The sequence below is a fragment of the Geotrypetes seraphini genome, chromosome 1 (assembly GCF_902459505.1).
Source record: "Geotrypetes seraphini chromosome 1, aGeoSer1.1, whole genome shotgun sequence".
In the NCBI taxonomy this organism is placed as follows: Eukaryota; Metazoa; Chordata; class Amphibia; order Gymnophiona; family Dermophiidae; genus Geotrypetes; species Geotrypetes seraphini.
The window spans coordinates 72,628,826-72,655,407 of NC_047084.1; the positions used below are offsets into that span (position 1 = coordinate 72,628,826).

The 26,582-nt window shown below is 43.5% G+C and overlaps 1 protein-coding gene across 3 annotated transcripts in view; it reads left to right on the forward strand.

Moving 5' to 3' along the window:
- The window catches only part of ADAMTS12 (ADAM metallopeptidase with thrombospondin type 1 motif 12), a 521,425-nt gene that overhangs the window by 171,954 nt on the left and 322,889 nt on the right, over positions 1-26,582 (forward strand). For 2 of the 3 annotated variants that reach the window (XM_033933191.1, XM_033933202.1), the window contains exons 4-6: positions 14,439-14,635; positions 19,545-19,628; positions 25,244-25,368. In XM_033933191.1, the coding sequence (XP_033789082.1) occupies positions 14,439-14,635; positions 19,545-19,628; positions 25,244-25,368 (406 nt within the window). Of the gene's footprint in view, positions 1-14,438; positions 14,636-19,544; positions 19,629-22,229; positions 22,725-25,243; positions 25,369-26,582 lie in introns of those variants that run through there. The other variant, XM_033933212.1, reaches the window with a different exon arrangement.

Here is a 26,582-nt window from a genome sequence, read left to right on the forward strand (position 1 = left end):
TCGTACGGAAGACCCTTTAGCCCCGAGACCATCCTGATGGCCATCCGCTGAACCGATTCAATTCTGAGCACATCCTTACGGTAATGTGGCCTCCAGAACTGCACACAGTATTCTAGATGAGGTCTCACCATGGCTCTGTACAATGGCATCATGACTTCAGGCTTCCTGTTGACGAAGCTTCTCTTGATACAACCTAACATCTGCCGTGCTTTAGATGAAGCCTTCTCCACTTGAGTGGCAGCCTTCATGTCGGCACTGATGATTACTCCTAAATCTCGTTCTGCCGTAGTCATGGTTAAAGTTTCTCCATTCAGGGTGTAAGTTCTACATGGATTTCTGTTACCGAAATGCATGACCTTACATTTTTTGGCGTTGAAGCCAAGCTGCCATATCGAGGACCAACTTTCTAAAGTATGCAGGTCCTGCTCCATAGTATCCTGTAGATTGTAGCTGTTTACTATATTGCATAGTTTGGCGTCATCAGCGAATAAGGTTACCTTACCTTGAAGCCCTTGAGTCAGATCCCCAATGAATATGTTGAAGAGGAGTGGGCCCAGGACTGAACCCTGCGGCACTCCGCTTGTCACCTCCGACATTTTAGAGAGGGTACCGTTAACCACCACCTTCTGAAGTCTGCCACTAAGCCAATCTTTAACCCATGCAGTTAGAGTCTTTCCTAACCCCATCGATTTCATCTTGTTCAGCAGCCTGCGGTGTGGGACGCTGTCAAAAGCCTTGCTGAAGTCCAGGTATACGACGTCCAAGGACTCTCCTGAGTCCAGCCTTCTTGTTACCCAGTCAAAGAAGCTGATAAGGTTGGATTGGTGAATCCGTGTTGACTGGGATCCCGGAGATTTCCCTCGTTCAGGATCGTATCTAATTTATGCTTAATTAGAGTTTCCATGAGTTTACACACTATTGAGGTGAGACTCACCGGTCTATAGTTCGCAGCCTCAGCCTTGCAACCCTTTTTATGCAGAGGAACGACGTTGGCTGTTTTCCAGTCCAACGGAACTTTCCCCGTACTTAGTGAGAGATTGAAGAGCACTGCCAACGGTTCCGCCAGAACATCTCTCAATTCTCTGAGCACTCTTTGGTGTAAATTGTCCGGTCCCATGGCCTTGTTTACCTTGAGCCTTGTCAGTTCGTTGTAGACATCCCCAGGTGTGAACTCAAAATTCTGAAACGGGTCTTCCACGTTTTGTTTTGCCTTCAACTGTGGTCCGTGTCCCGGTGCCTCGCAGGTGAAGACTGAGCAGAAATATTTATTTAGTAGTTCGGCTTTTTCGGAATCCGCCTCCGCGTAGTTTCCATCCGGTCGTCTAAGGCGTACTATACCGTCTGTGTTCCTTTTCCTATCACTGATATACCTAAAGAAGGATTTGTCCCCTTTTTTAATGTTTTTTGCCAGAGTTTCTTCCACTCGAAGTTTGGCCTCCCTAACTGCTGTTTTGACCGCTGCAGATCTGTTCTTATATTCTACTTTAGTTTCTCTACTCTGCGCACGTTTGTAGGAAAGAAATGCTTTTTTCTTTTCTTTAATGAGGTGCGAGATCTCCTCAGTGAACCATTGGGGTTTGTTGTTTCTTTGCCGTTTATCTACCGATTTTATGTATCGATTAGTTGCTTCGTGTATGGATGATTGTTCTGCTGTAACACAGGATAGCACACAGATTCTTAGGGTGTGCCAGGTGACCCTAAAGGACCAATCAGACCTAGACCAGCAGTGGCTTTTTTCATGCAGTGGAATAATGAATAATGTTTTTGTGCAAGGTCCTCGGTAGACGACAGCAAGACGGGCTAAAGATAAGAGCATAAAACACAGTTCATAACCATGATGAGAAACTAACTCTCCTCCACATTCACATGGCAACGGACATCCAGAGATGGTAAATGTCCTTGGCTGTACACACACAGATCCTGTAAACACATCCAGAATGCTTTGGGGCAATCAAAGATGGTTCTTGGCCTAACACAACTCTAGTTTCCTGACTCTAACCTCCCCTACTTATATTACTATATTAGGTTTGTTATGTACACATTTCTTCAGTGTTTTACAGCACGGTACTATTCCTTTTGCATTTACAAAGAGACTACAGGGGTGACAATTAAGGAAATGTGCTTTCACTTGACAGCCCCTGTTCATAGTTTACATCTGTAATTCCCTGCGGGTCAAGTTCCTCTTTGTCTGTTTCAAAATGTTCCAGTCTCAGCCAGTTTTTGTCAAACCTTGCTGTTAGATTGTCTTTGTCTTTCTGTACATAATCAGATCACATCCGTCACCTGCACTCAAACTGCACACAATATCTCATATTCAACAGGGCCACTAGTCAAGTGACCACTAGGCCACCTTGCTCAAAGTCTGTCGCCAAAACTATAATACATTTGAGAATTTTTTGTGATGCTGGACCGCGCATGTGAAATTCTTTACCTATTAATATTCATCAGATTCCGTGCTATTATACTTTCGCAAGTCATTGAAGGCTTATTTTTTTTCAGAAAGCTTTTGCAAATGGAGATCTGTTCAACTGAGCTGTTAAATCATTAGTTTTGCTCTCTTAAATATGATTCTAGCGATTTTAAGAAATTGTGCTGTTTTATGTTTGTGGGATTTCTCAGAGAGAGAAAGAGATAATGGTTACTGCGGATGGGCAGACTAGATGGGCCATTTGGCCTTTATCTGCCGTCATGTTATGGATAGGCACGTGGGATCTCCCAGAGAGAGAAAGAGATAATGGTTACTGCGGATGGGCAGACTAGATGGGCCATTTGGCCTTTATCTGCCGTCATGTTATGGATAGGCACGTGGGATCTCCCAGAGAGAGAAAGAGATAATGGTTACTGCGGATGGGCAGACTAGATGGGCCATTTGGCCTTTATCTGCCGTCATGTTTCTATGTTTCTATGGATAGGCACGTGGGATCTCCCAGAGAGAGAAAGAGATAATGGTTACTGCGGATGGGCAGACTAGATGGGCCATTTGGCCTTTATCTGCCGTCATGTTTCTATGTTTCTACTGATTTGTGCATGTAGTTTTGTTTGATTGTTTGGCTATGCGGGATAAAAGTGTTTTTAAATAAATAAAATAAATCTCCCCCACTTCCATAGGAGGCCATTCTACAAATTTGCCACCCTTTCTATAAAGAAGTTGTTTTTTTTTTTTTTTAGGTTACTTCTGAGTCTGTCCTTTTTCACCTTCATCCTATTATCCTCATAATATGCTGGTGCTGAATATACAATTATGCTTAGTAGAACTTGCTAAAGCTATCAAACTTTCTTAGTGAGTCATGTTGCTGTATCAAGCTGTAGTAAATTGAGCAATAGCATTTTAGGAATGCTTTCATTTTGTTACAAATGTTCAGTGCTTATCTTGTGCTCCAGAGAGAGCCAGACATCTGCAGCCGCAGATAAGCTGTCCATGAGGAGGTAGAGAGACGGACGCCAAGCACTAGATGAAGAAGTGATTTATACGTCTTCGAAAATTACCAGCTCTTTGTTTCTCACCACTTGAGACAAGCTGACAGAAGGTGTGATGGTTTTATCAAGGTGCTGCCAGAAGTCCAACAGTGCAAGCTCATTTTGAAATAAAACTGTTTCATTGCACTTTTAGTTGGAGCTTTGATGTTTTAATAGTTTTACTAAATGTTTGTCTATACTTTTTTTTTTTTTAAATAAATCTTTATTGAGTTTCAAAACCAACAAAAATGCAATACAGTATCTATACAAATAATATTAATCATATATGCATTTATAATCAATCAAAATCCATACAACAATAAAAAAAAACCCCACCCAACCAACATTTCATAAGGGAATAGAACAGGGGTCTCAAAGTCCCTCCTTGAGGGCCGCAATCCAGTCGGGTTGTCAGGATTTCCCCAATGAATATGCATGAGATCTATTTCCATGCATTGCTTTCAATGCCGGGAAATCAGATCGCAGGAGGATAGAGAGAAACTCCAGAGCGACTTGTGTCGGTTAGAAACATGGGCGGAGAAATGGCAGATGAAGTTCAATGTGGAGAAATGCAAGGTAATGCATTTAGGCAATAAAAATAAGGAATACGAGTATACAATGTCAGGTGCAACTCTGGGGAAGAGTGAACAAGAAAGGGACCTGGGTGTACTGATAGATAGGACCCTGAAGCCGTCGGCACAATGCGCGGCAGCGGCAAAGAAGGCAAATAGAATGTTGGGCATGATAAAGAAAGGAATCTCGAGTAGATCGGAGAAAGTTATAATGCCGCTTTATAGGGCAATGGTCAGACCACACTTGGAATACTGCGTCCAACATTGGTCTCCCTACCTAAAGAAGGATGTAAAACTACTGGAGAGGGTGCAGAGACGAGCAACAAAACTGGTGAAGGGTATGGAGAGACTGGAATATGAGGATAGACTTATAACACTAGGATTGTTCTCCCTTGAGAAAAGGAGAATGCGTGGGGATATGATCGAGACCTTCAAAATACTGAAAGGAATCGACAAAATAGAGCAGAGAAGATTATTTACACTGTCCAATTTGACACGGACTAGAGGACATGGAATGAAGCTAAGGGGGGACAGGTTCAGGACTAATGTCAGGAAGTTCTGCTTCACTCAGAGAGTGGTTGACACCTGGAATGCCCTCCCAGAGGAGATTATTGCGGAATCGACCGTCCTAGGCTTCAAGAGCAAACTAGATGCATATCTCCTTAAGAGAGGCATATAAAGATATGGTGGACTATAAATTACGCCAGGTGTACACCTGGCGGGGCCTCCGCGTGTGCGGATCGCCGGACTTGATGGACCGAAGGTCTGATCCGGAGATGGCAGTTCTTATGTTCTTATGTTCTTATTGGGGAAATCCTGAAAACCCGACTGGATTGCGGCCCTCGAGGAGGGACTTTGAGATCCCTGGAATAGAACCATATAAAGAAATACCTCCAAACCCTCCCTCCCACCCCCTGGGTGTGTGTGCAATATACCAACAGGAACAAAGGAAAAGACAACTACAATGAATCCATAAAAGATGTCAAAGAGCCCCAGATTAACTTAAATCTCTTAGTATGTCCCAGCATATCCTTATAGCATATGTCTATGCTAGGTTATAGAAACATAGAAATAGACGGCAGATAAGGGCCCACGGCCCATCTAGTCTGCCCACCTTAATGTCCCTCCCCTACCTTTGCCCTGTGAATAGATCCCATTTTGCCTTAAAATCAGGCACGCTGCTGGCCTCAATCACCTGTAGTGGAAGACTATTCCAGCGATCAACCACTCTTTCAGTGAAAAAGAATTTCCTGGTGTCGCCTCGTAGTTTCCCGCCCCTGATTTTCAACGGATGCCCTCTTGTTGTCGTGGGACCCTTGAAAAAGAAGATATCTTCCTCAGCCTCGATGCAGCCCGTAAGATACTTGAACGTCTCGATCATGTCTCCCCTCTCTCTGCGCTCCTCGAGCGAGTATAGCTGTAATTTGTCAAGCCGTTTTTCGTATGGTAGATCCTTGAGTCCCGAGACCATCCGGGTGGCCATTCTTTGCACCGACTCCAGTCTCAGCACATCCTTGCGATAATGCGGCCTCCAGAATTGCACACAGTATTCCAGGTGGGGCCTCACCATGGATCTATACAATGGCATAATGACTTCCGCCTTACGACTGACGAAACCCCTTCGTATGCAGCCCATGATTTGTCTTGCCTTGGACGAAACCTGCTCCACTTGATTGGCAGACTTCATGTCCTCACTGACGATTACCCCCAAGTCTCGTTCTGCTACCGTTTTTGCTAGGATCTCGCCATTAAGGGTATAAGACTTGCATGGATTCTGGCTGCCCAGGTGCATAACTTTGCATTTTTTGGCATTGAAGTTGAGTTGCCATGTCCTAGACCATTGCTCCAGTAGGAGTAGGTCGTGCATCATGTTGTCGGGCACTGAATCTTCGTCTGTTGTGCATTTGCCCACTACATTACTCAGTTTGGCGTCATCGGCGAATAATGTTATTTTACCTCGAAGCCCTTCTGCCAAGTCTCTTATAAAGATGTTGAATAGGATTGGGCCCAAGACTGAGCCCTGTGGTACTCCACTAATCACCTCCGTCATTTCGGAGGGGGTGCCGTTCACCACCACCCTTTGGAGCCTACCTCCAAGCCAGCTCCCAACCCATTTCGTCAATGTGTTACCTAATCCTATAGAACTCATCTTGCTCAGTAACCTGCGGTGTGGTACGCTATCGAATGCTTTGCTAAAGTCCAGGTACACGATGTCCAGGGACTCCCCAATATCCAGCTTCCCCGTCACCCAGTCAAAGAAGCTGATCAGGTTGGATTGGCAGGATCTCCCCTTAGTAAATCCATGTTGTCGGGGATCCCGTAGATTCTCCTCATCCAGGATCTTATCTAATTGGTGTTTGATTAGAGTTTCCATTAGTTTGCTCACTATCGATGTTAGACTCACTGGTCTGTAGTTTGCTGTCTCCATCTTTGAGCCTTTCTTGTGGAGTGGAATGACGTTAGCTGTCCTCCAGTCCAACGGGACGCTGCCTGTACTAAGGGAGAGGTTGAAGAGCGCGGACAGTGGCTCCGCCAAGACATCACTCAGCTCCCTAAGCACCCTGGGGTGCAAGTTTTCTGGCCCCATTGCTTTGTTAACCTTGAGCTTTGACAGCTCACCGTAGACACTGCTGGGTGTAAACTCAAAGTTGCTAAACGGGTCAACTGAGCCAACCCTTGTCTGTAGCTGAGGGCCGAGCCCTGGCGCTTCTCGGGTGAAGACTGAGCAGAAGTATTCATTTAATAGTTGGGCTTTTTCCGAATCCTTTTCCACATAGTCTCCGTCTGGTTTCCTAAGACGTACAATCCGGCCTGAGTTTTTTCTTCTATCACCGATATACCTGAAGAAGGATTTATCTCCCTTCTGGATGTTCTTTGCTAGAGACTCCTCCATGAGGAATTTAGCCTCCCTGACTGCTGTTTTGACGGCTTTTGATTTGGCCAGGTAGTCTGCTCTAGAGTCCTGCTTCCCTGATTGTTTGTAAGAGATGAATGCTTTTTTCTTCTCCTTGATCAGGTCTGAGATCTCCGCAGTAAACCACTGTGGCTTATTGTTCCTTCGCCGTTTACTTACTGATTTTACATAGCGGTTTGTTGCTTCTTGTATGGTTGCTTTCAAAGTCGACCACATGTCTTCCACGTTATCGGTTTCTTCTTGGCTTTGTAGCGCATGGTGAATGAAGTTTCCCATTTCTTTGAAATTTGTGTCCTTGAATTTGAGGACTTTGGTTAGTGTACAGTTTCTTTGGTTATACTGTACAGTTTCTAAGCAACGTGAATCAGAAAACATTATAGAACTGTGGCAAGTAGTTTTCAAGCTTTTCAAGTTTTATTAAGTCTTGATATACCACTTGACCTCCCTAAGCGGTTTACATAATACAATTTTTTAAAAAATTAAGAAAATTAAAAAGGGATTAGACATACAAGATTCAAATATTAAAAAGGACAACTGCACGAGACATAAAAGTAGATCTTCTAGGTAGAAAAAAAAAAAATCATGAAATGAACATGCTGGTGCCATGTCTCATTAATTTGTGAAACAGAGAAACCAACACGTTCGATACTATCCCCTGAGGAAGGCGATGCTGTCGCCGAAACTTGGATCCTAGTCGGGACTTTGTTTGTTTTTACATATTTTAGAGACTTATTTTTCAAATAAAAGATTCGTGACCATCAGTTGGCTGTGACATCTACGGTGTCTCTTTTTTGTTCTCTTCATTCATGAGGAAAAAAATAACTATTAACTTGTTTTGAACGAATATACTTTTAAATGTTTCTGTTCAGAACTTAATATTTCTTGAAAAAGGATGATCTTTATCTAATACTAAGAGACAGTATAAGCACAGGAGTCAAAACATTTGTGGCATACAAAATCCCCACGCCTGCTGGACCTTTGAAGTCATTGGTAATGATTTCTAGATGTGACATTCACTATAAGAAAAGGGTTAGATTGACTTGTATGAGGGAGCCACTGAAAGGTTCTCAGCCCATCCAACAAAGTTGGGGCAGTCTCCATCAAGGGCTATATACTTATCCCTCCTTTGACTACCATGGCCCTGCGTGCTATGGCCCAAATTCTGTAACCGGCGAGTGTTAGGCACCTATTTTGGAGGTGCCCAACTAGATAAGCGCCTATCTAAATTGAATAATTAAGCATTTTAATCAGCAATAGTTGAAATTTAGGCGCCTTTCAAGAAAGCGATTCTGTAACAAGGCAACTCTAAAAATTTAGGCGGTTTTCAAAAAAAAATAGGTGCTATATATTTTAGGCATGGGCGTAGCTTTGTGCTAGGCGCCTTGTTACAGAATCGCTACTCTTAATCCTACTTAAGTGCTCGCATGGCCACCTAACTTTTAGTTGTGCCTAGAACTGGCCTATTTATTGGGCGCCTCCAAAATAGGTACCGCTCAGCGTGATTCACTAAACAGCACCCGATTTTACTTGAATCGCGCTGAACAGTGCCTATGTCGGCACCTAACTTTTGGGCGCTTCTTATAGAATTTGCCCCTAAATGCTCCAATGCTGCTCAGATGCTCATAGAATTCTTATGCGTGTCGGGGCAGACTGGGAAGACGTGAACATGTGTCAGAATACTAGATTAAACTGTATTGGTTGAAATGCTACAAACCTAATAGTATTCTGCCATATGTTCCACTTCCGAAATTGCGTTCTGGGAAGCGTGCTGACCTGTTTGGTTCACCTGGTAGGTAATTGCAGTTGAAAGTGTCCAGGGTAAGCATATTTTCCTGTATTGGACCACAAGCATGGAATGAGATTCCTAAATACATACGTGAACAGGGAAATATATGGAATTTTAAAAAATTACTGAAGAAGTTCCTATTTTGTAAGATGAAATATGGGAATTGAGTTTTTATGATAACTTTAAGCGCTGGTCGCTGAAAGGTTTTTATTGTCTGATTTGTTTATATTGTAAGTAAAGCTGCTAGAATTGTGTATGTATGAACTGTAACCCGCTTTGTAAAATGCGGGATATAAATCAATAAACTATTTGCTCATTTCTGATCTGAAAAAGAAGGGTTGCCTTCGAAAGCTAATCAAAAATGTATTAGCCCAATAAAAAAAGGTATCATGTTGTTTTTTATGTTTTGTTTTATTTCTATTTATTACCATTAAACTCTACAGTGAGCACAGAATGCGGTGATCCACCTCTTAAAAAATCTCTGTTTCCTTGATCCTGCTTCATCTATATTACACATAGCACACTGGCTACCAATCAACAAGCGTTGTGCCTTCAGGGGACTCATACTAGCCCATAAAAATCTCTACAACAAAGCACCCTACTAAGTAGCTGCCAAATTGCACCCCTATATAGAAACATGACGGCAGATAAAGGACAAATGGCCCATCCAGTCTGCCCATCCACCGTAACCATTATCTCTTTCTCTCTCCGAGAGATCCCAGGTGCCTTTCCCAGGCCCTCTTCAATTCAGACAGTCTCTGTTTCTACCACCTCTTCCGGGAGACTGTTCCACGCATCTACCACCCTTTCCTTTAAAAGTATTTCCTCAGATTACTCTGGAGCCTATCACCTCTTAATTTCATCCTATGCCCTCTCATTGCAGAGTTTCCTTTCAAATGAAAGAGACTTGACTCAAGCACATTTATATTACATAGGTATTTAAATGACTATCATATCTCCCCTTTCCCGCCTTTCCTCCAAAGTTTACAGATTGTCCCCATACGCCTTATCACAAAGACCACACCATTTTAGTAGCCTTCCTCTCGACCGACTCCATCCTCTTAATATCTTTTTGAAGGTGCGGCCTCCAGAATTGTAGACAATATTCTAAATGAGGTCTCACCTGCGTCTTATACAGAGGCATCAATACCTCCTTTTTCCTACTGGCCATACCTCTCCCTATGCAACCTAGCATCCTTCTAGCTTTTTGCCGTCACCTTTTTAACCTGTTGGGCCACCTTAATATCATCACATACAATCACACCCAAGTCCCACTCTTCCGTCGTGCACATAAGTTCTTCACCCCCTAAACTGTACCGTTCCCTCAGGTTTTTGCAGCCCAACTACCCCCTCCGCTCCGAAACAGAGAAATGACTCGACAGTCCCCCAGGAAGAACCGTTTAACTGGAAACTGCACGTAAACGCTCCTACAGTCACTTCATCCCTAAGTTATGGAATCATTTGCCCACACAACTCAGACCCTGGACTCCCTGATGACCTTCTGGAAGGCAGTAAAAACCTTCCTCTTCTGTTAACTGCCCCAGACTTGAAATGAGGCTCTGGTTCCCCTCTGTACATGATAACAAGTTATCCATGCACCTGGATCCCTGCCTACTGTTCCTTGACTATTATTTGTTATCCTTAATTATTGTACTAGGTTCCCTCCGTTTCTATCACCCTCCCAGTTTCTCTGTTACCCCGTTCTCAAAAAGTGTGCTTGTTCTACTGTTACTGCCCTGAGCTTTCAGGGAGGGTGGGAAAAAAATTTGAAATAAATAAATAAGCATGCCCATTTACGCCAGCCATTGACTTACTGTGAGTAGGTGCACATATATTTTGGTACACCAAAGCCCATTTGCACTAGTATTATATGACAGAATCTGGGCATCCTGATGACATTAAAGAATTGGCATGAACTGCAGTGTGTCGAGTCACCAATTTACAGTAAAACCTTCAGCTGTCATCAAAAAGAAGCCTGCATTCCAGAGAAGACCTAGAACAAATGAAAAATGATTTGCATAATTGATTCCGGACTGCGTGCATTTCAACGTTTTGCTCCAAAAGGCTAAATCAGCCAATTATGAAATCTCTGGCAAATAAATCTGAGATGGACAACATTTCAGTTAAAAGCTGGTTCAGCTTATAATAAAATAAAAAAAATGTAAAGAAACTGAGCCATTTCAGAAAAAATATAATCATAAAAAAGATTTAAAATAAATTGGGAACTTTATTCACGTAGCTTCTACATTTCCTCCTCTGCAATAAACTTATAGCATTGCCTTCCACAGACTAATGAGTTCAAGTTCTCCTAGGGGCTACTGTTCAGAGCTGTGGAGTCGGAGTCGGAGGAAATTTCGGGTACCTGGAGTCGGAGTCTGAGTCGGAGTCAGAAGTACAAAAAACTGAGGAGTCGGAGTCGGAACATTTATCTACCGACTCCATTTTTGAACTTGGCATACCAATCACAAGCGATTCTTTCAGCTATAGCACCCGCAATATACACAGCACAAATGTTGCGAGCAGCTTCTGCGGCCTTAGAACCTTGATTAAAAGCAAAAAGAAGGTGGTGTCGAAAATGCTCATTTCTCTCAACTTGACATTCCATTTTAACGATCTGAAAATTAACCAGTGCTGTGGAGTTGGAGTCGAGGAGTCGGAGTCGGAGGAAATTTCGGGTACCTGGAGTCGGAGTCGGAGTCTGAAGTACAAAAAACTGAGGAGTCGGAGTCGGAACATTTATCTACCGACTCCACAGCCCTGCTACTGTTGCCGTGGAATGTTTTGTTCTTTGGATAAAAAACAAAACAAAGAAAAGCAGAAGCTATAAAATGTGTATTGCCATTAACAAGCTATTGCACGATAAACTCAAAAAATATGTTCTGACCTTTCATTTAAGGAAAGCAACAGAAACTGAAAATAAGTTTACATAGAAATCTGTGCAATTGACTCTGCAAGGTAGTAGCGTTAAGAGCATTAAAAATGAACCTGGAGTGCAAACAAGAAAATAGGACTGTCCTTCAGAATATTGCTGTGGAAAGTCTGATGGCACGTAATTGAGTGATAAGACTTCACGATCAGGGGAGAAGGCTAATCTCACGATCCCTACTACATACTGTATAACCGCTTTTATGACTGCTGTTTGTCAACATGAGAACAACAAGAGGAAGAAGAAGCTGTCCAAAGGAGAAACAAAATAGAGCAAACAATGGAGGCCAACCGATGTGCTTTCATAAAATTGATGGCAAAACCCGAAGGCATCTCCACAGTTTTTCAGTGAATAGATTGGTTACAGGAATCACTCTATTTACCAGTACGTGACTTCTTGATGTGCACTGAATAGTTGATTCATTAATCTTCAGAACACCTGAGGCAGGCCTTTTGGCTGAAACAGGGCCCGTATTGGGTTTTGTCATCAATGTTATCAATGCGCAACAGTTGGCCTCCATTGTTTGCGTTGTGTTGTTTGCAAACATCTATGTCTTGGCCACACTCACAACCAGGCAGCATGCGGCCCAGATCTCTCAGATGAAGCAAATGTGCAGAATGGGGGTAAGGAGAAGACTGTAGCCAAATGGCTAGTAGAGAGATACGCAGTACTGAAGGAGCTAAACCGTGGGAAAGATGAGGTAAGAGGGACAACGTCTAACTTGGGGATGGGTGCTCAGGAGAAAAGAGGAGAAGCAAAAAGGATTGGAGCGTTCAAAATGACAAACTTAGGCCTCCACTTATATCCATTGCTTTCTCACTCATGCCCCATGGACATATTCTTCCCACTAATTCATAACCTTTCACACATATATCTAATGCACACATCCCATACATATATAGTCTTACTTTCACTGCCTCATCCTTATCTCTTGTACACACATATACCCCACATCCATTCACAATCAATGCCCTCCCTAGCCACTCGCAGGGTGTCATGGGCTCACAAATAGTCACATAAATGAATTATATATTAAATGGGGGTCCCAGTGGACAAGATTAGATTTCTCATTATTTTTCCACCTATTCACCCCTCCCTCCTCTCCCCCCCCCCATTCTCCCATACATGTTTTCCATTTTTGACCTAGTGGATCACTATCTTCTGATTTCTCAGCTGCAAGGTTTAGGAGTAGAGGAGTGGCCTAGTGGTTAGGGCCGCAGCCTCATCACCTTGAGGTTGCAGTGATGTGTTTATTCAGCTTATTATTGTAATCCACAATGAACTGGTGGAATAGAAATAGATATATTGAATTATATTGTATTGTATCCATAGTATCAGTTCTGTATCTTGGGTTGGACCATTTTGCTATCTTATTTAACCCCCTCCCTTTTACAAGATTGCACAAGTGGTTACTAGGGCTGGCTGGCGTGCTGAATGCTCTGCGCTGCTCCTCTATGGAGGCTCAAGCCCAGCAACACTCCTTTTGACCCTGAGCAAGTCACTTATTACTTCATTGCCCCAGGCGCATTAGTCAGATTGTAAACCCACCAGGACAGATAAGGAGAAATACCTGAATGTAAACCACTTAGGTTAAAAGCGATACAGAAATACTAAAATTAAATAAATAGGCATCTCACGGTCAGTTTTAGATTTGGTTTATTTCTTCTTCTTTTTTCTGTTAATGGCAGATTTCATAAGCACGCAAGAGAAAATTATTCTGTGGGTCCCTAAAGGGGTAGTTCTCTCTCCCTTTCTCTAATTCAGTCCCGAGGCATCAGTTCATATTTTTATATTTTGGGTTTTGCTGAGTTTTCACCTCCTGGAAATTCCCTCCTTCAGAGACATCAAATGCAAAAGCATCAGGAAAAGAATGTTCTCAGTGATGGCTCCAAGGTGGTGGAAAACCCTCCCGAAGGAACTAAAACTAACAAAGAATACCGGAAAGTTCAAGAAAGGGATAAAGACCATCCTCTTCACAGATTATTTTAGCCAGTATAACAACGTAGAGGAGACATTTGGCTAGTCCCCACTTCCCCTTCCCCCCAATCAAGAACACAATAGGATGAACACAATAGGGATATAAATAGACAAAGCCCAGAAAACTAGACTGAGAAAGATATTTCAAAGATAAACATAAAACACAATACAGGTACGTGTATATAGATTATAGTTAGTTGAATTGGCCAACCTCCTTAGGAGGTGTGTAAATATTGTGTACTTGGCTGCAAAAGTGAACCTAGTATTATATGTGAATATACGTAGGACAATTGATTTGATATAAACATATGTATAGAAGTAGGATGATCAATGTGCCGGTAACATAAGTAGGATGATTATGGCATAATTAAGCCAATATTAACATCTCTGTATTGTAACACTGCTACAGAAGCCCTTGTAACTCTATATAGAGCCCTTGTATTGTAACACCTCTACAGAAGCTCACTTATTGTAACACCTTTACAGAAGCTCATGAAAACCGCTCTGAATTGACTCCCCAGTCATTAGTAGTGGTATAGAAGCTCACATTAACACATGAGTGTAAAATTCATGTCCATAAATTCTAGTATTCTATATTTTTAGCAGGCAAATAAAGCTTACATTTGGGAACTAAGGTTATAGAATTAAGCGGATAATGTCTATATTAATTTTTCCAGGTGATATGCTATTCATCTGTGTACACGCTGTTTCTTCTTCCAAGAGACTTCAAGCCAGCCTGATTGAGGAGGGAAAAACAGAAGTGTAACTATTAGTATAATCAATGTCTTTTTTGTTTCATGGTTTTAGATAATGGAAATGTTACCTTACAACAGGAAGATCAGAGAGAGAAGTGGGAGAGACAGCAACCAAAAAGGAAAAAGATTTTCCAGCGCTCAGTCAGTAAAGAGAGATGGGTGGAAACACTAGTAGTTGCAGACTCTAGAATGATTGAATACCACGGTACAGACAATGTGGAATCCTATATCTTCACTATTTTAAACATGGTAAGTGTTAAATTTAAACTAAATTGACAAACGAGGTTAATAGGGAATTTCTTTTAAAATATTTTTATATTCAGCCAATTTCCTTTTGCCTGCTGGAATTTGGCGACCGAAAACTTTTTTAACAAGTGTATTTTCACTGGAGTGATAACACCTATAAACTAGGGTTGGGTTGTCGACGTATTTGCTCTTTCTCAAATATAAAGCATAGGAAGCTTAGCGAAATGAATGCAGGTCACTGTGAACATCAACTGATTGTGCCACAGGGATCACTAGCCACCTGGCCAGGAAAAAGAGGCCTAAAACATATTTAAGATCTATTTAATGTGTTGTGAGGGGCCTAAGCTCTGCAGCACAGGAAGGTCTAGGGCAGGGGTAGGGAACTCCGGTCCTCGAGAGCTGTATTCCAGTCGGGTTTTCAGGATTTCCCCAATGAATATGCATGAGATCTATGTGCATGCACTGCTTTCAATGCATATTCATTGGGGAAATCCTGAAAACCCGACTGGAATACAGCTCTGAAGCACCGGAGTTCCCTACCCCTGGTCTAGAGACTCGATGCACTAAAGCAGTGGTTCCTAAACCTGTCCTGGGGTACCCCCAGCCAGTCAGGTTTTCAAGATATCCCTAATAAATATGCATGAGAGAAATTTGCATACCTGTCACTTCCATTATATGCAAATCTCTCTCATGCATATTCATTAGGGATATCTTGAAAACCTGACTGGCTGGGGGTACCCCAGGGCAGGTTTGGGAACCACTGCACTAAAGTCAGTCGGTAATACCGACTGGATCGCTGTTGGCTGATTCTCTGGCCAATTTTGGCTGAGTGATTGATGCACAACCGAGTTGACATGCAAATTATTTGAGTGGAGGTTCACCCTAAACTCATTCGATTGATCACTTTGAGAGTGATTTAAACGCATGATCAGAATATTCCTGTTGGTTCTTGCTGCATGCCCCTGCTGCAGTCATAGGTGTGGTTTATTTGTGCGTGTCATATGTGCACATCATCGGCGCATGTCATCGGCCGCAAAACATTGTTGTTGTAAAATGCAATATAAAGGAATGCCGGTAGAGATTTCCCTTGTTTTGGGAGTTGTTGGAGGTAGCTGTTCAAAGCTGTTGGTCAGAGCTATTGAAAGGAGCAATTGAAAACCGTTGGATGGCGCTGTTGTAAAAGCAAGCAGTGAGGCAGTGTTTCAACTTTCCCGCTAAGTTCCACTGCATATCTATGTTTGGTTTTATAGTATAACTTCGATACAGATTCTATTACTTTCAGAGCAGAAGAGCCGACAAGGATAGTGAGGTACTGGTCTTCACCAATTGCTCTTTCTTGGATCAGCAAACACAATCGGTATTTCTTCTACTGGCAGAAGCCATTTTGTGCATCAGTCATTCGACTAGTTTGCATGGCATTTCAATACTAATCCCCTCATTTACATGCTCGGATCGGAGAATGAGTGATCACTCAGAGAAACACGTGGACAGCAGTTTTGTGCATCGGGTCGGGGAATCCGATCAATCGCAAAACCAAACTGGTTTAGCGACGATTGCTAGACTATCGGTAAGTTTTAGTTCATCCCCCTAGTGAAGATCAGATGATTGTGTTACTGTGATCCCAAGCCTTGTGGCACAGGATGAAGAGACTTGGATCATACAGAACCACACCCTATGGCACAAAAAAGTTGGTCAGCAGTATTCAGAGCTGTGGTGAATAGCTGTGCATTGTGGGAAGCCAAATCTCATTGGCGGAATAAAGTTGCTGGCTGGACCTAAAAGTTAACACTAAAGTGGGGGGAGGGAAAAGGGAAGGATTTTGGATTTACAGTAGCTCATAGTAAGGGAAAGGGAGTGGAACTTGTATACTGCCTTTTTGTAGTTTTACAACCACACTCAAAGCGGTTCACTTACAGGTACTTCAAGCACTTTTCTATCTGACCTGGTGGGCTCATAGTCTAATGTACCTAGGGCAGTGGAGGATTAAATGACTTGCCCAGGGTCACAGGGAACAACGCAGAGTTTGAACCCACATCCTCAGCGTGCTGAGGCTTTAGCTCTAACCACTACGCCACAGTCTCATCTAGTAGGTATTTTCCTGTCCCTGAAAGACTTCCAGTCTAAGTTTGTACCCAAGGCAATGGAGAGTTAAGTGATATGCCCAAGATCACAAGAAGCTGCAGTTGCATTTGAACTGAGCTTCCCTAAATTCTCAGCCTGCTGTTCCTTGAGAGGGCATTGTACAACCCCAAATAGATACCCAAATCTAGTGGCATAGTGAGGGTAGGAGGTGCCCCTCCTCTCCACCCCTGCTCCTTCCCTCCACCATGCCCTACTCATCAATCAGCACACTGAATATGTCAAATCCTCCTCTATACTGCACCCCCATTAAACACTTTCTCCACATCTTCACATACTGTACATGTCCTTACATATTCTCCCCATCCCACTTCTTTGCAGCCATTTCCATCTCACAGAACCCTCCTAATTCTCCCTGACACCCACATGCACACCTGTCATAAGTACCTATGAAAACAATGCAGACACAGTACTCAGAGACTTACCGTATTTTCACGCATATAACGCGTGCGTTATACACGATTTTACAAACCGAGTATAACCATGCACGTTATATGTGTGAGCGCGTTACACAATTTTTTTTTTCTCAGTGCGATCCGGCATCCCCCCTGCGAACCGGCATCCTCCCCCCCCCCCCGCTTGCATCACCCCCCCTCCCTCTCAATCCTACATCCCCCCCAGCACTGCAAAGACATCGCTTACCCGATTGGGCACCAGCACTAGCACCAATGCACAGGACGTGCTAGTGCCAGTGCCCGAAGATCCTCCCTCACCTGGGCTGGGCTGGGCTGGGCTGGGCTGGGCTGGACTGGGCGGTGCGAGGGAGATCCTCCCTCTTCCCTGTGCTGGGCTGGTCTGGGCTTTGAGCATTTGCGTATGCTCAAAGCCTTCTGGTCTCGCTCTCTCCGAGATTCTGAATCTGAGAATGCTCAAAGCCCAGACCAGCCCAGCACAGGGAAGAGGGAGGATCTCCCTCGCACCGCCCAGCCCAGCCCAGCCCAGGCGAGGGAGGATCTTCGGGCACTGGCACTGGCACGTCCTGTGCATTGGTGCTGGTGCCCAATCTGGTAAGCGATGTCTTTGCGGTGCTGGGGGGGATGTAGGATCGAGGGTGACGCGAGCGGGGGGGGGGGAGGATGCCGGTTCGCAGGCCAGAAGAGGGAGTAAGCGGGGGTGGCGGGAGGAGGTTATAGCAGCATGTGCGGTATACACGTGTGCGTGCTATATAAATTTTTTTTTTACAGCAATGCTTTGTTCCCGTGCGCTATACGCGTATGCGTGTTATACACGTATGCGCGTTATATGCGTGAAAATATGGTATATCAGCAGTCACAATGCACAACTTCCATATTCTTATTCCCACCCATCAAAGCTGTCCCTGGCACATTATTGAGACCTCAACACAGATGCCCGAGCCTATGAAAAGAGGCAGGAGATATGTCATTGTGTTGCATTGTAATAGGGAGGACAATTTTCCAAGATTTTCCATTGGTAAAAAAACTGTTTAAGTAGAAAATGTGCATCTCTTGTTTGGTAAATTCAGAAGCGGAAGAGCAGGAGGAGAGTGAGAGCCTGCCACTCACCAGTGGGAATTTTATTTTGAAATCTCCACAAGTCTTTTTTGGCTGCAGACTCTGTCCCTGCTGAAAAACAAGTACTGTACAAAGCCCAAGGATGTGACTACGTACTTTTAGTTTGTCTGACCCCCTTCAGTTTCAAAAGGATACCCTGGCATGGGATTTCCCTTGAGTATGAGCTAGCACTTCCAGCAGGATCGCAGGCTCCTTGTGGAGGTTTCAGAATCTATTTTTTATCTTTATCTTTATTCACATTAACTAGGCCTTCTTTAGCGGCATAGACATCAAGGTGATTTATAATACTAAAATAAACACAGAGCAGGAAAGGAACTCCATAGTTATGATGGGAAAATAATCACAAACAGAGCATGGAAAAAATATAGCAAAGTATGATCTCAGTCATGTGACTAAAGAGTTGGAATATCCATTCGCAGAAATACCCCCTCCCCCAATCTTACTAAATTACAGAGCATATGCATAAGCATGGATTAATAAAACAAAGCCAATGTGGATTTAGTCAAGGGAAAATCTTGCCTCACCAGTCTACATTTTTTCAAAGGGGTGAATAAACGTGGATAAAGGTGAGCCGGTCGATATTGTCTAGCTTGATTTTCAAAAGGCATTTGACAAAGTACCTCATGAATGACTTCGGAGGAAATTAGAAATTAATGGAATAAGAGGTAATGTCCTATTGTGGATTAAGAACTGTTTGCCTAACTTTAGGCAGACTTTATAGAATCAGAGCCTCAGTGTCAATATTCAGTATTCCTGTGGATATCCAGCCATAAGCAATTTAACCAGGCAGGAGCTTATTCTGCCCAGTTAAATCACTCAATATCAGGCCGTATATTTTTATTGAGTTGTTATTTTTTAAAAATGAACAGGGGATTTCTATAATGTCAGCTAATTAATACAAGCCCAGGGAAAACACATTGGGCTCCTTTTATTAAGCAGTGTAAGAGCATTTTACCGCGGGCCGGTGAGGTAAATGCTCTGACACTCATTGAATTCCTATGAGCGTCGGAGTATTTACTTTGCTGGCCCGCGGTAAAATGCTCTTATGCTACTTAGTAAAACCCATCGATTATGATCTATAGATTCATTAAAACACAGAAGATAAATTCAGATTCAGTCAGTCTATTTACTGCAGTATGGCAGACTCTACTTGATCTAATATATGATTTTTTTTTTCTCTAGCATATGCTCTTTTGGGTCTTAAAGCATCAATTAAATTCACACTTCTGGCATTTAAACAGGTCACTGGATTATTTCATGATCCAAGCATTGGCAATGCAATTCATATTATGCTGGTCCGACTTATTCTACTTGAAGAAGAAGAGGTAAGGTTTCTGGAATTATAAATTATAATTAAAGGCACAAGCCTGGGACTTACTGATAATACATTTGTCCTAATTTTTTTTTATAAATATGATCCATGGAATGCATTTTTGAATAATAAAAATATTGATTTATTTTGGGTATATGAATAATTACCAAGTCTGAAATGTTCCTTGCAACTCACGACTGCTTAAGCTAAAGCATTAGTTGATGGCATATGCTGTTGATAATTCCATTGTACAATATTCTAATGTATGCCATTTATATTGTCATCATATTTTCAGAATAAGAACATAAGCCGTGCCTCTGCAGGGTCAGACCTGAGGTCCATCATGCCCACTAGCCTTCTATCCCCTTTTCCTTCAGAAAATTGTCCAACCCCTTCTTGAACTTAAATACTGTCGACTGTCGGCTTTCCCCTTCTTCTTAGTTTAAAGCCTGTTCTATTCCTCTCTTGACGTTGTTTGCCAGAAGTCTAGTTCCCGCCGTGCTCAGGTATAGTCCATCTCTCCTGAAGAGCTTTTCTTGCTCCAAAACGTTGTCCAGTTCCTCAAGAAGTGGAACCCCTCTTCCTTACACCATCTCCTCATCCATGCATTTACTGATTGTAGTTCTGTCTGCCTCTTCACATTTGCCTTCGGTACTGGTAGGATCTCTGAAAACGCTATCCTCTGAGTCCTCATTTTCAACTTCCTTCCCAGAATCTTGAACTGTTCTATCTGTGCACTTCTGCTATAGTCCCTCCTGCTGACATCATTTGTTCCGATGTGGATCATTACTGCAGTCTCTTCCGTCTCTGCTCCTTCTAGGATCTTTCCAATTTTGTCCGCAATGTCCTTTGTTCTCGCTCCTGGGAGGCAGGTCACCAGTTTATCCTCTCTCCCACCTGCTATGTGGCTGTCCACTTGCCTGAGGACAGAGTCTCCCACTAGTATCATGGACTTCCCCTTCTTCAGTTTTCACTCCGGTCGCAGGTCTATGTCCTCGGAGTGCTTCGCTGCTTCTTCTTCTATGTCCTCGGTGTGCTTAGCTGCTTCTTTTTCTGGGCATCGACTAGACCATTTCTCCCCTTCCTGCAGGATTCCTCTGTGAGTATCTTCCTTGGAGTCGTCTTCCACTTGTTCTCCCTTCCATGTTGACGTGTCTTCATCTTTCCTCTGATGCTCATGTTCTTTCACCCTCCTCCTGTATGCCTCTTCAATGAATTCCTCGAGTTCTCTGACTTCTTCTTCAATGTGTCTCCCTCTCATGAAGTCCTCCGCTGTCCTGAGTGGGTCTTCTGTGATGTAGAGTCCTTCCAGTTCATGAATCCGGTCCTTCAGTTGCCTGACTTCCCTCTTCAAGCTTTTCAGCTCCTGACACCGACTGCATACATATGACTGCCTCCCCAAGGGGAGGTAGTCATACATATGACAGTCTGTGCAGAACACTGGAAAGCTCATCTTCTGGATTCCCTCTGCTTCCATTGCTGTCCGCCTTTCTGGAGTACTCTCTTTTCTTTTACTGTTCCTTATTGCTTGTGTGAGTGTGTGTTCTCTTCTGTGCCTGCTGCTTGCTACTTCCTTATTTCCTTGTTATATGTTTTCCCCTGTATCCACTCCTAATGTGCCGCGTTTGTCTAGTGTCGACTAGTGTTGTGGTGTTCTGTGTTGGTTGGTGTTCCTAAACGTAGGATAGCAGTTTGAGTCCTGCTGTTACATATATATGTGCACTTGTTTGGTTATTTGTTAGCTTCCTTACCCTGATTGCCCCTCCTTGGTGTCCTTGGGTGTGGTGACTCTGCCCTTCTTGAGGCCCTTCGCAAAGGCGCTCTCGCTAAGACAAGAGCTTTTGCCGCTCACCTTTGCTGCGAGCCAAATGGCTGCGCGCTGTTGGCTCCTCCCCTTTTAAGGGGGAGCTCGCATTATAAGAAAAGAATTATTGAATTCCTTTTTCTGCTTGTCTTTTTCTTGCTTAGTGTGACACTTACTTTTAATTCATTACTTTTTCCATTTGAAGGTAAATCTATAAACTAGTAATCATCTTTCCATGGGCCTAATATGCATTTGTGTTTGTGTTTATAAGATTCTTAATATACTGCCTTTCTGTGGTATGACAAAAGCAGTTTACATATTACATACAGGCAGTGGCGTAGTGAGGGTGAGAGGCGCCCAGGGGCGGTGGCGTCCCTTCCCTGTCCTCTTCTCCACCCCCCCACCTCCACACACTCCTTCCCTGCCATGCGCATGCTGCTTCCCTTCCCTCGTGTCTCTAATGTTCCTGGCGTGAGCTGCAACCCCCAAGTTGCTGTTGCGCCAGCATCGACTCTTCCTCTGACATCACTTCCTAGGTGTGGGTCCAGGAAGTGATGTCAGAGAAAGAGCCGATGCTGGTGCAACAGCAGCTTGGGGGTTGCTGCTCGTGCCAAGAACTTTACAGAAGTACGGGGGAAGAGAAGTGGTGTGCAGGCGCAGCAGTGGGGTTGCGGGGAAGGAGCAGGAGGATGGAGAGGAGGACGGGTACCTGTGCTCTCACCAAGTCGGCATCGGGGGTGGACCACCCCCCCACCCCCACCCCCACCCCCACCCCCTTACTACACCACTGCATACAGGCACCATAGGGATTTTCCCTTCCCCAGTGTGCTCTGTGACCAGCCAGGTAGTCTCCCTGTCAAGGTCCCAGCTAAGTTAAAAGATAAGGTAAAAATAAAACCCCGGAAGGAAGATTCCAGGATCTCCCAAGAGGGTATGTTAAGGGATAATGTCACTGTCCACCAGGAGGAGCCATACTTAGCTGAAGATGAAATGGGGGAATTGTGTGTAAGTCACCACCGGGGGAGCTCTAGAGGTCCCTGGGCTTCTGCTGACTCACCTAGACCAGGGCACGCCCCTAAGGTAGATAAGCCAGCAGTGGCATTCAGACCAGCAAGCCGGTTAGGGAGGAAGCTTAAGCTTTGTCTCCCTAGGGATCCTACCGAGCCAAACAGGGGCGACTGGCCCCAACCTATGGAGTTGTCTGAGGTTGAACAGACAGAGGATTCGTCTCACCTGGATGAAGAATCTATGGACTTCCAGGAGAGTTGTGCTGGCTTTGAGGATAATTTGCCTGAACCAATGCAGGTGAACTTGACTGTGAGCCACAAACAGTGAGTGTGTTTTGGGAACTGTTTGTGTGCTGTGTTTTCTTTTGAATGCTGTTTTTTTTGTGAGAAAGCTTTGAGAGAGTGGGGAGAGGTTTTGCTTCCAGCTGGGAGGGAATTTGAAGCCTACCTGAAGGCCTGTATTTTTGCAAAACCTAATACTCTCTCTTGTTCCTGGCTTCCATGCACTGATTGCCAGAGGCTTTCTTACCTTTTTTTTTTTTTTCCTTCAATGGACTGAAAATTAAGGTAAAACTGAATGCTGAACTGTTTTGTTTGGATCAAGTGAAATATCTGCTTTGCAGCAGGCAGAGTAAGCGCTGCAGTGAACTAAGGTCTCAGAAATTTGTGAGACTTAGGAAGCAGCATAAAGAGAAAGTTAAGAGTTAATTGTGACTGCTTTATTTTCTTTGCCTTTTTGGCAGTTTTTGGTTTTTGTTACTTGAATGCTGTATGGAATCCTGACTGTTGTGCCTAAGTTGTGGAAGGCATTACTTACCTGTTTGGAAGACTTAAGTAAAGAAAACTATTTAGTTAACATATCCAATTGTTGGGACTTTATTGTGAGTTTTTTTAATATAAGTTTCAGGACTGCTGGAAACCCAATCCTGCAGGGTGACTCCAGGCCGGGTCACACGTAAGGTACTGTTTGTTGTGGTCATCAGGATTTCTTCCAAGCCCTATCCTGGGCTGTACTGGAGGCCACAGCTCGCAATCTAAGTTTTGTACCTAAGATTGAGCAGTAACTTCCAGATAAGGAATAAGGGACTAAGAACATAAGAAATGCCTCCGCTGGGTCAGACCTGAGGTCCATCGCGCCCAGCAGTCCGCTCACGTGGCGGCCCAACAGGTCCAGGACCTGTGCAATAAATTTCTATCTATACCCCTCTATCCCCTTTTCCAGCAGGAATTTGTCCAATCCTTTCTTAAACCCCAGTACTGTACTCTGCCCTATAATGTCCTCTGGAATTGCATTCCAGGTGTCCACCACACGTTGTATAAAGAAGAACTTCCTAGCATTTGTTTTGAATTTGACTCCTTTCAACTTTTCCGAATGCCCTCTTGTTTTTTTATTTTCTGAAAGTTTGAAGAATCTGTCCCTCTCTACTCTCTCTATGCCCTTCATGATCTTGTAAGTCTCTATCATATCCCCTCTTAATCTTCTCTTTTCCAGGGAAAAGAGTCCCAGTTTTTCCAATCTCTCAGCGTATGAAAGGCTTTCCATCCCCTTAATCAGTCGTGTCACTCTCCTCTGAACTCTCGAGTAACGTCATATCCTTCTTAAGAAGTAGCAGATGTAGACACCTTTGTTCATCTTGGAAGAAGGAACTTTCTTTATGATGTTGGTGTTCTGGTTTTCTTGAAGTTCCATTTAAGAACAGGATGCTGATCAGTTGACTAAAGGGCTCATTTTCAAAAAAGAAAAATGTCATATGGACATTTTTCTCGACTAACCCATCCAATTCACTATACAGTGTTCCTCCGTGAGAAATGGCCATTTTCGCAAAAAAATAAAAATAAAAAAAAGCAAGATAGAAGTTTTGCAGTTTTGAAAATGGGCATGTTTGATACTGGATTTTTGTGCGTCTTCTGCAAAACATCCAAACTCCGATTTGGACGTCATGTCGAAAATGCCCCTCCACATGTGGTTTTATGAACACAAAGGAGGGAATTCTGTATAGGCTGTCCAAATTAGGCGCTGGGATGATCGGCACTAAGCTAGTATTCTATACAAGTCATTCCATGTGAAACAGTCTTTATAGAATACTAACTCAACGTGCATGTTCATGCCTGGGCACAAGCATTTACACCTGCAAAAGACTGGTGTAAATGCTCACACCCAACTAATAACATCAACTACCAACGGATCTCAATGTTTTTGGTTGGTTTTTTTGGCTTTATGTATGTTCACATGGAAACCGTGGCATATGAAGTTTTTAAATAAATCAATCAATCTAATATACAGAGTAACACTGTTCATTTCTCATCTTATCCGCCATAACCACCATAGCGGAGGAGGCAGCAAATGTGGTTAAAACAGGGGTGTCCAATGTCGGTCCTCGAGGGCCGCAATCCAGTCGGGTTTTCAGGATTTCCCCAATGAATATGCATGAGATCTATTTGCATGCACTGCTTTCATTGTATGCTAATAGATCTCATACATATTCATTGGGGAAATCCTGAAAACCCGACTGGATTGCGGCCCTCGAGGATTGGACACCCCTGGGTTAAAACAAACTCTTTACTACCTTGTGTTTGATAAACAAAAGAGTGCCGCTTCTGATGGGAATGCTGCTTTTTAACATATTTATCAGTGATCAATATTCATCGGCACTGTTCAGTTAAGTGTTGCTAAATATCTGTGGTTGAGTGGCCCCAGGAGATTTAAGTGAGCTGGAGCCTCTCCTACCCACTTAATTCACTTTGAAATATCAGGCCTGTAGTGTTTAAGAATGAATAACATTAACTTCTTTTTTTTTTTTTTTTCTTTTATTCTAGCAAGGGTTAAAAATTGTTCACCATGCAGATCATACACTAGCCAGTTTCTGTAAATGGCAAAAGAGTATCAACCCAAAAAGTGATGCCCATCCAGTACACCACGATGTGGCAGTACTGCTCACCAGGTATTCCAAAAACTTTATTCAGCTGTTAAGTTGATGTATTTATGAATAAGTAGAAAAAGTACTGTTGCAAGGTATTACCATTAGTTTGCTGATTAATTTAAACATCTCTGGAATTTCTTCCAAGGATTATTCTTGTTGTAGGAAATGAGAAGCAATGAAGCTGGATATTGTTGTGGTATTGAATGTAACATAAATTATGATATTAATTATATCATGTATTTAATGATTTATAAATTGTACTGTAAAGAAAACTCAGGGTGCTTGCTCTTTATATGTGAATTAACAAATAGGGGTAATATCATAGACACAAAAAATTCAAATCAAGACAATCCAAAAACAACCCCCCCCCCCCTCCCCACACACACACACACACACACACACAATATAGCAGAAACACTATGCAAGAAGGAAAAATATCTCAGTGCTAGGGCTGAACTGAATCAATTATAGATATAAAACAAACTCCTTGCTCTTTACTATTTTATCAGCCTTTTAGTCCAAATAAAACACACTTAGCTTCTGAAAGATGTTCTGCTCAAGTACTATGAGACTACCACTAGAGGGCATGGAAGCCATTTTGTAAAAGGAGCTATGACAGGCAGCAGTGAGTGGGTATACCCCCTAGACCACCAGGGCTCTACTAGGTACGCCAGGGTTCTACTAGGTACGTCCGGGGGGATAAGGTGGGAGGTGGGCCGACCCAGACTTAGTCGTCTGGTAGCCATACCCCAAAAGGTTTGACAGGTTGCCAGATGGAACTTATATGTTTTGACTTAGACCAAGTCAAAACAAGTATAAGTACCTAATCGGGCCGCTGAGATGATCGCGGCTGCTGCAATCAGCTCAGCAGCCCAGGCAACCTGTCCCCCCAACACCAGTAACAATCATGGCAGGAGAGATGCCTGATCTCTCCTGCCGTAATCCCCTACCCCCATCCGAAACTCCCCAGCAGGAGAGATGCTCAATCTCACCTGCCGACACAACTCCCCCCTGAACCTACGATCTCCAACAAGAGGGATCCCAAGCCCTCCTGCCGACACCCCTACCCGAACCCGAGATCGCAGCAGGAGGGATCCAAAACCCTCCTGCTGACACCCCTCCCTGAACCCATGACCATGGCAGAAGGGATCCCAAACCCTCCTGCCGCCAAATCTCCCCCCCTGGAAACAACCCCGAACCAGCAGGAGGGATCCCAAGCCATCAGGGGTAGTAGG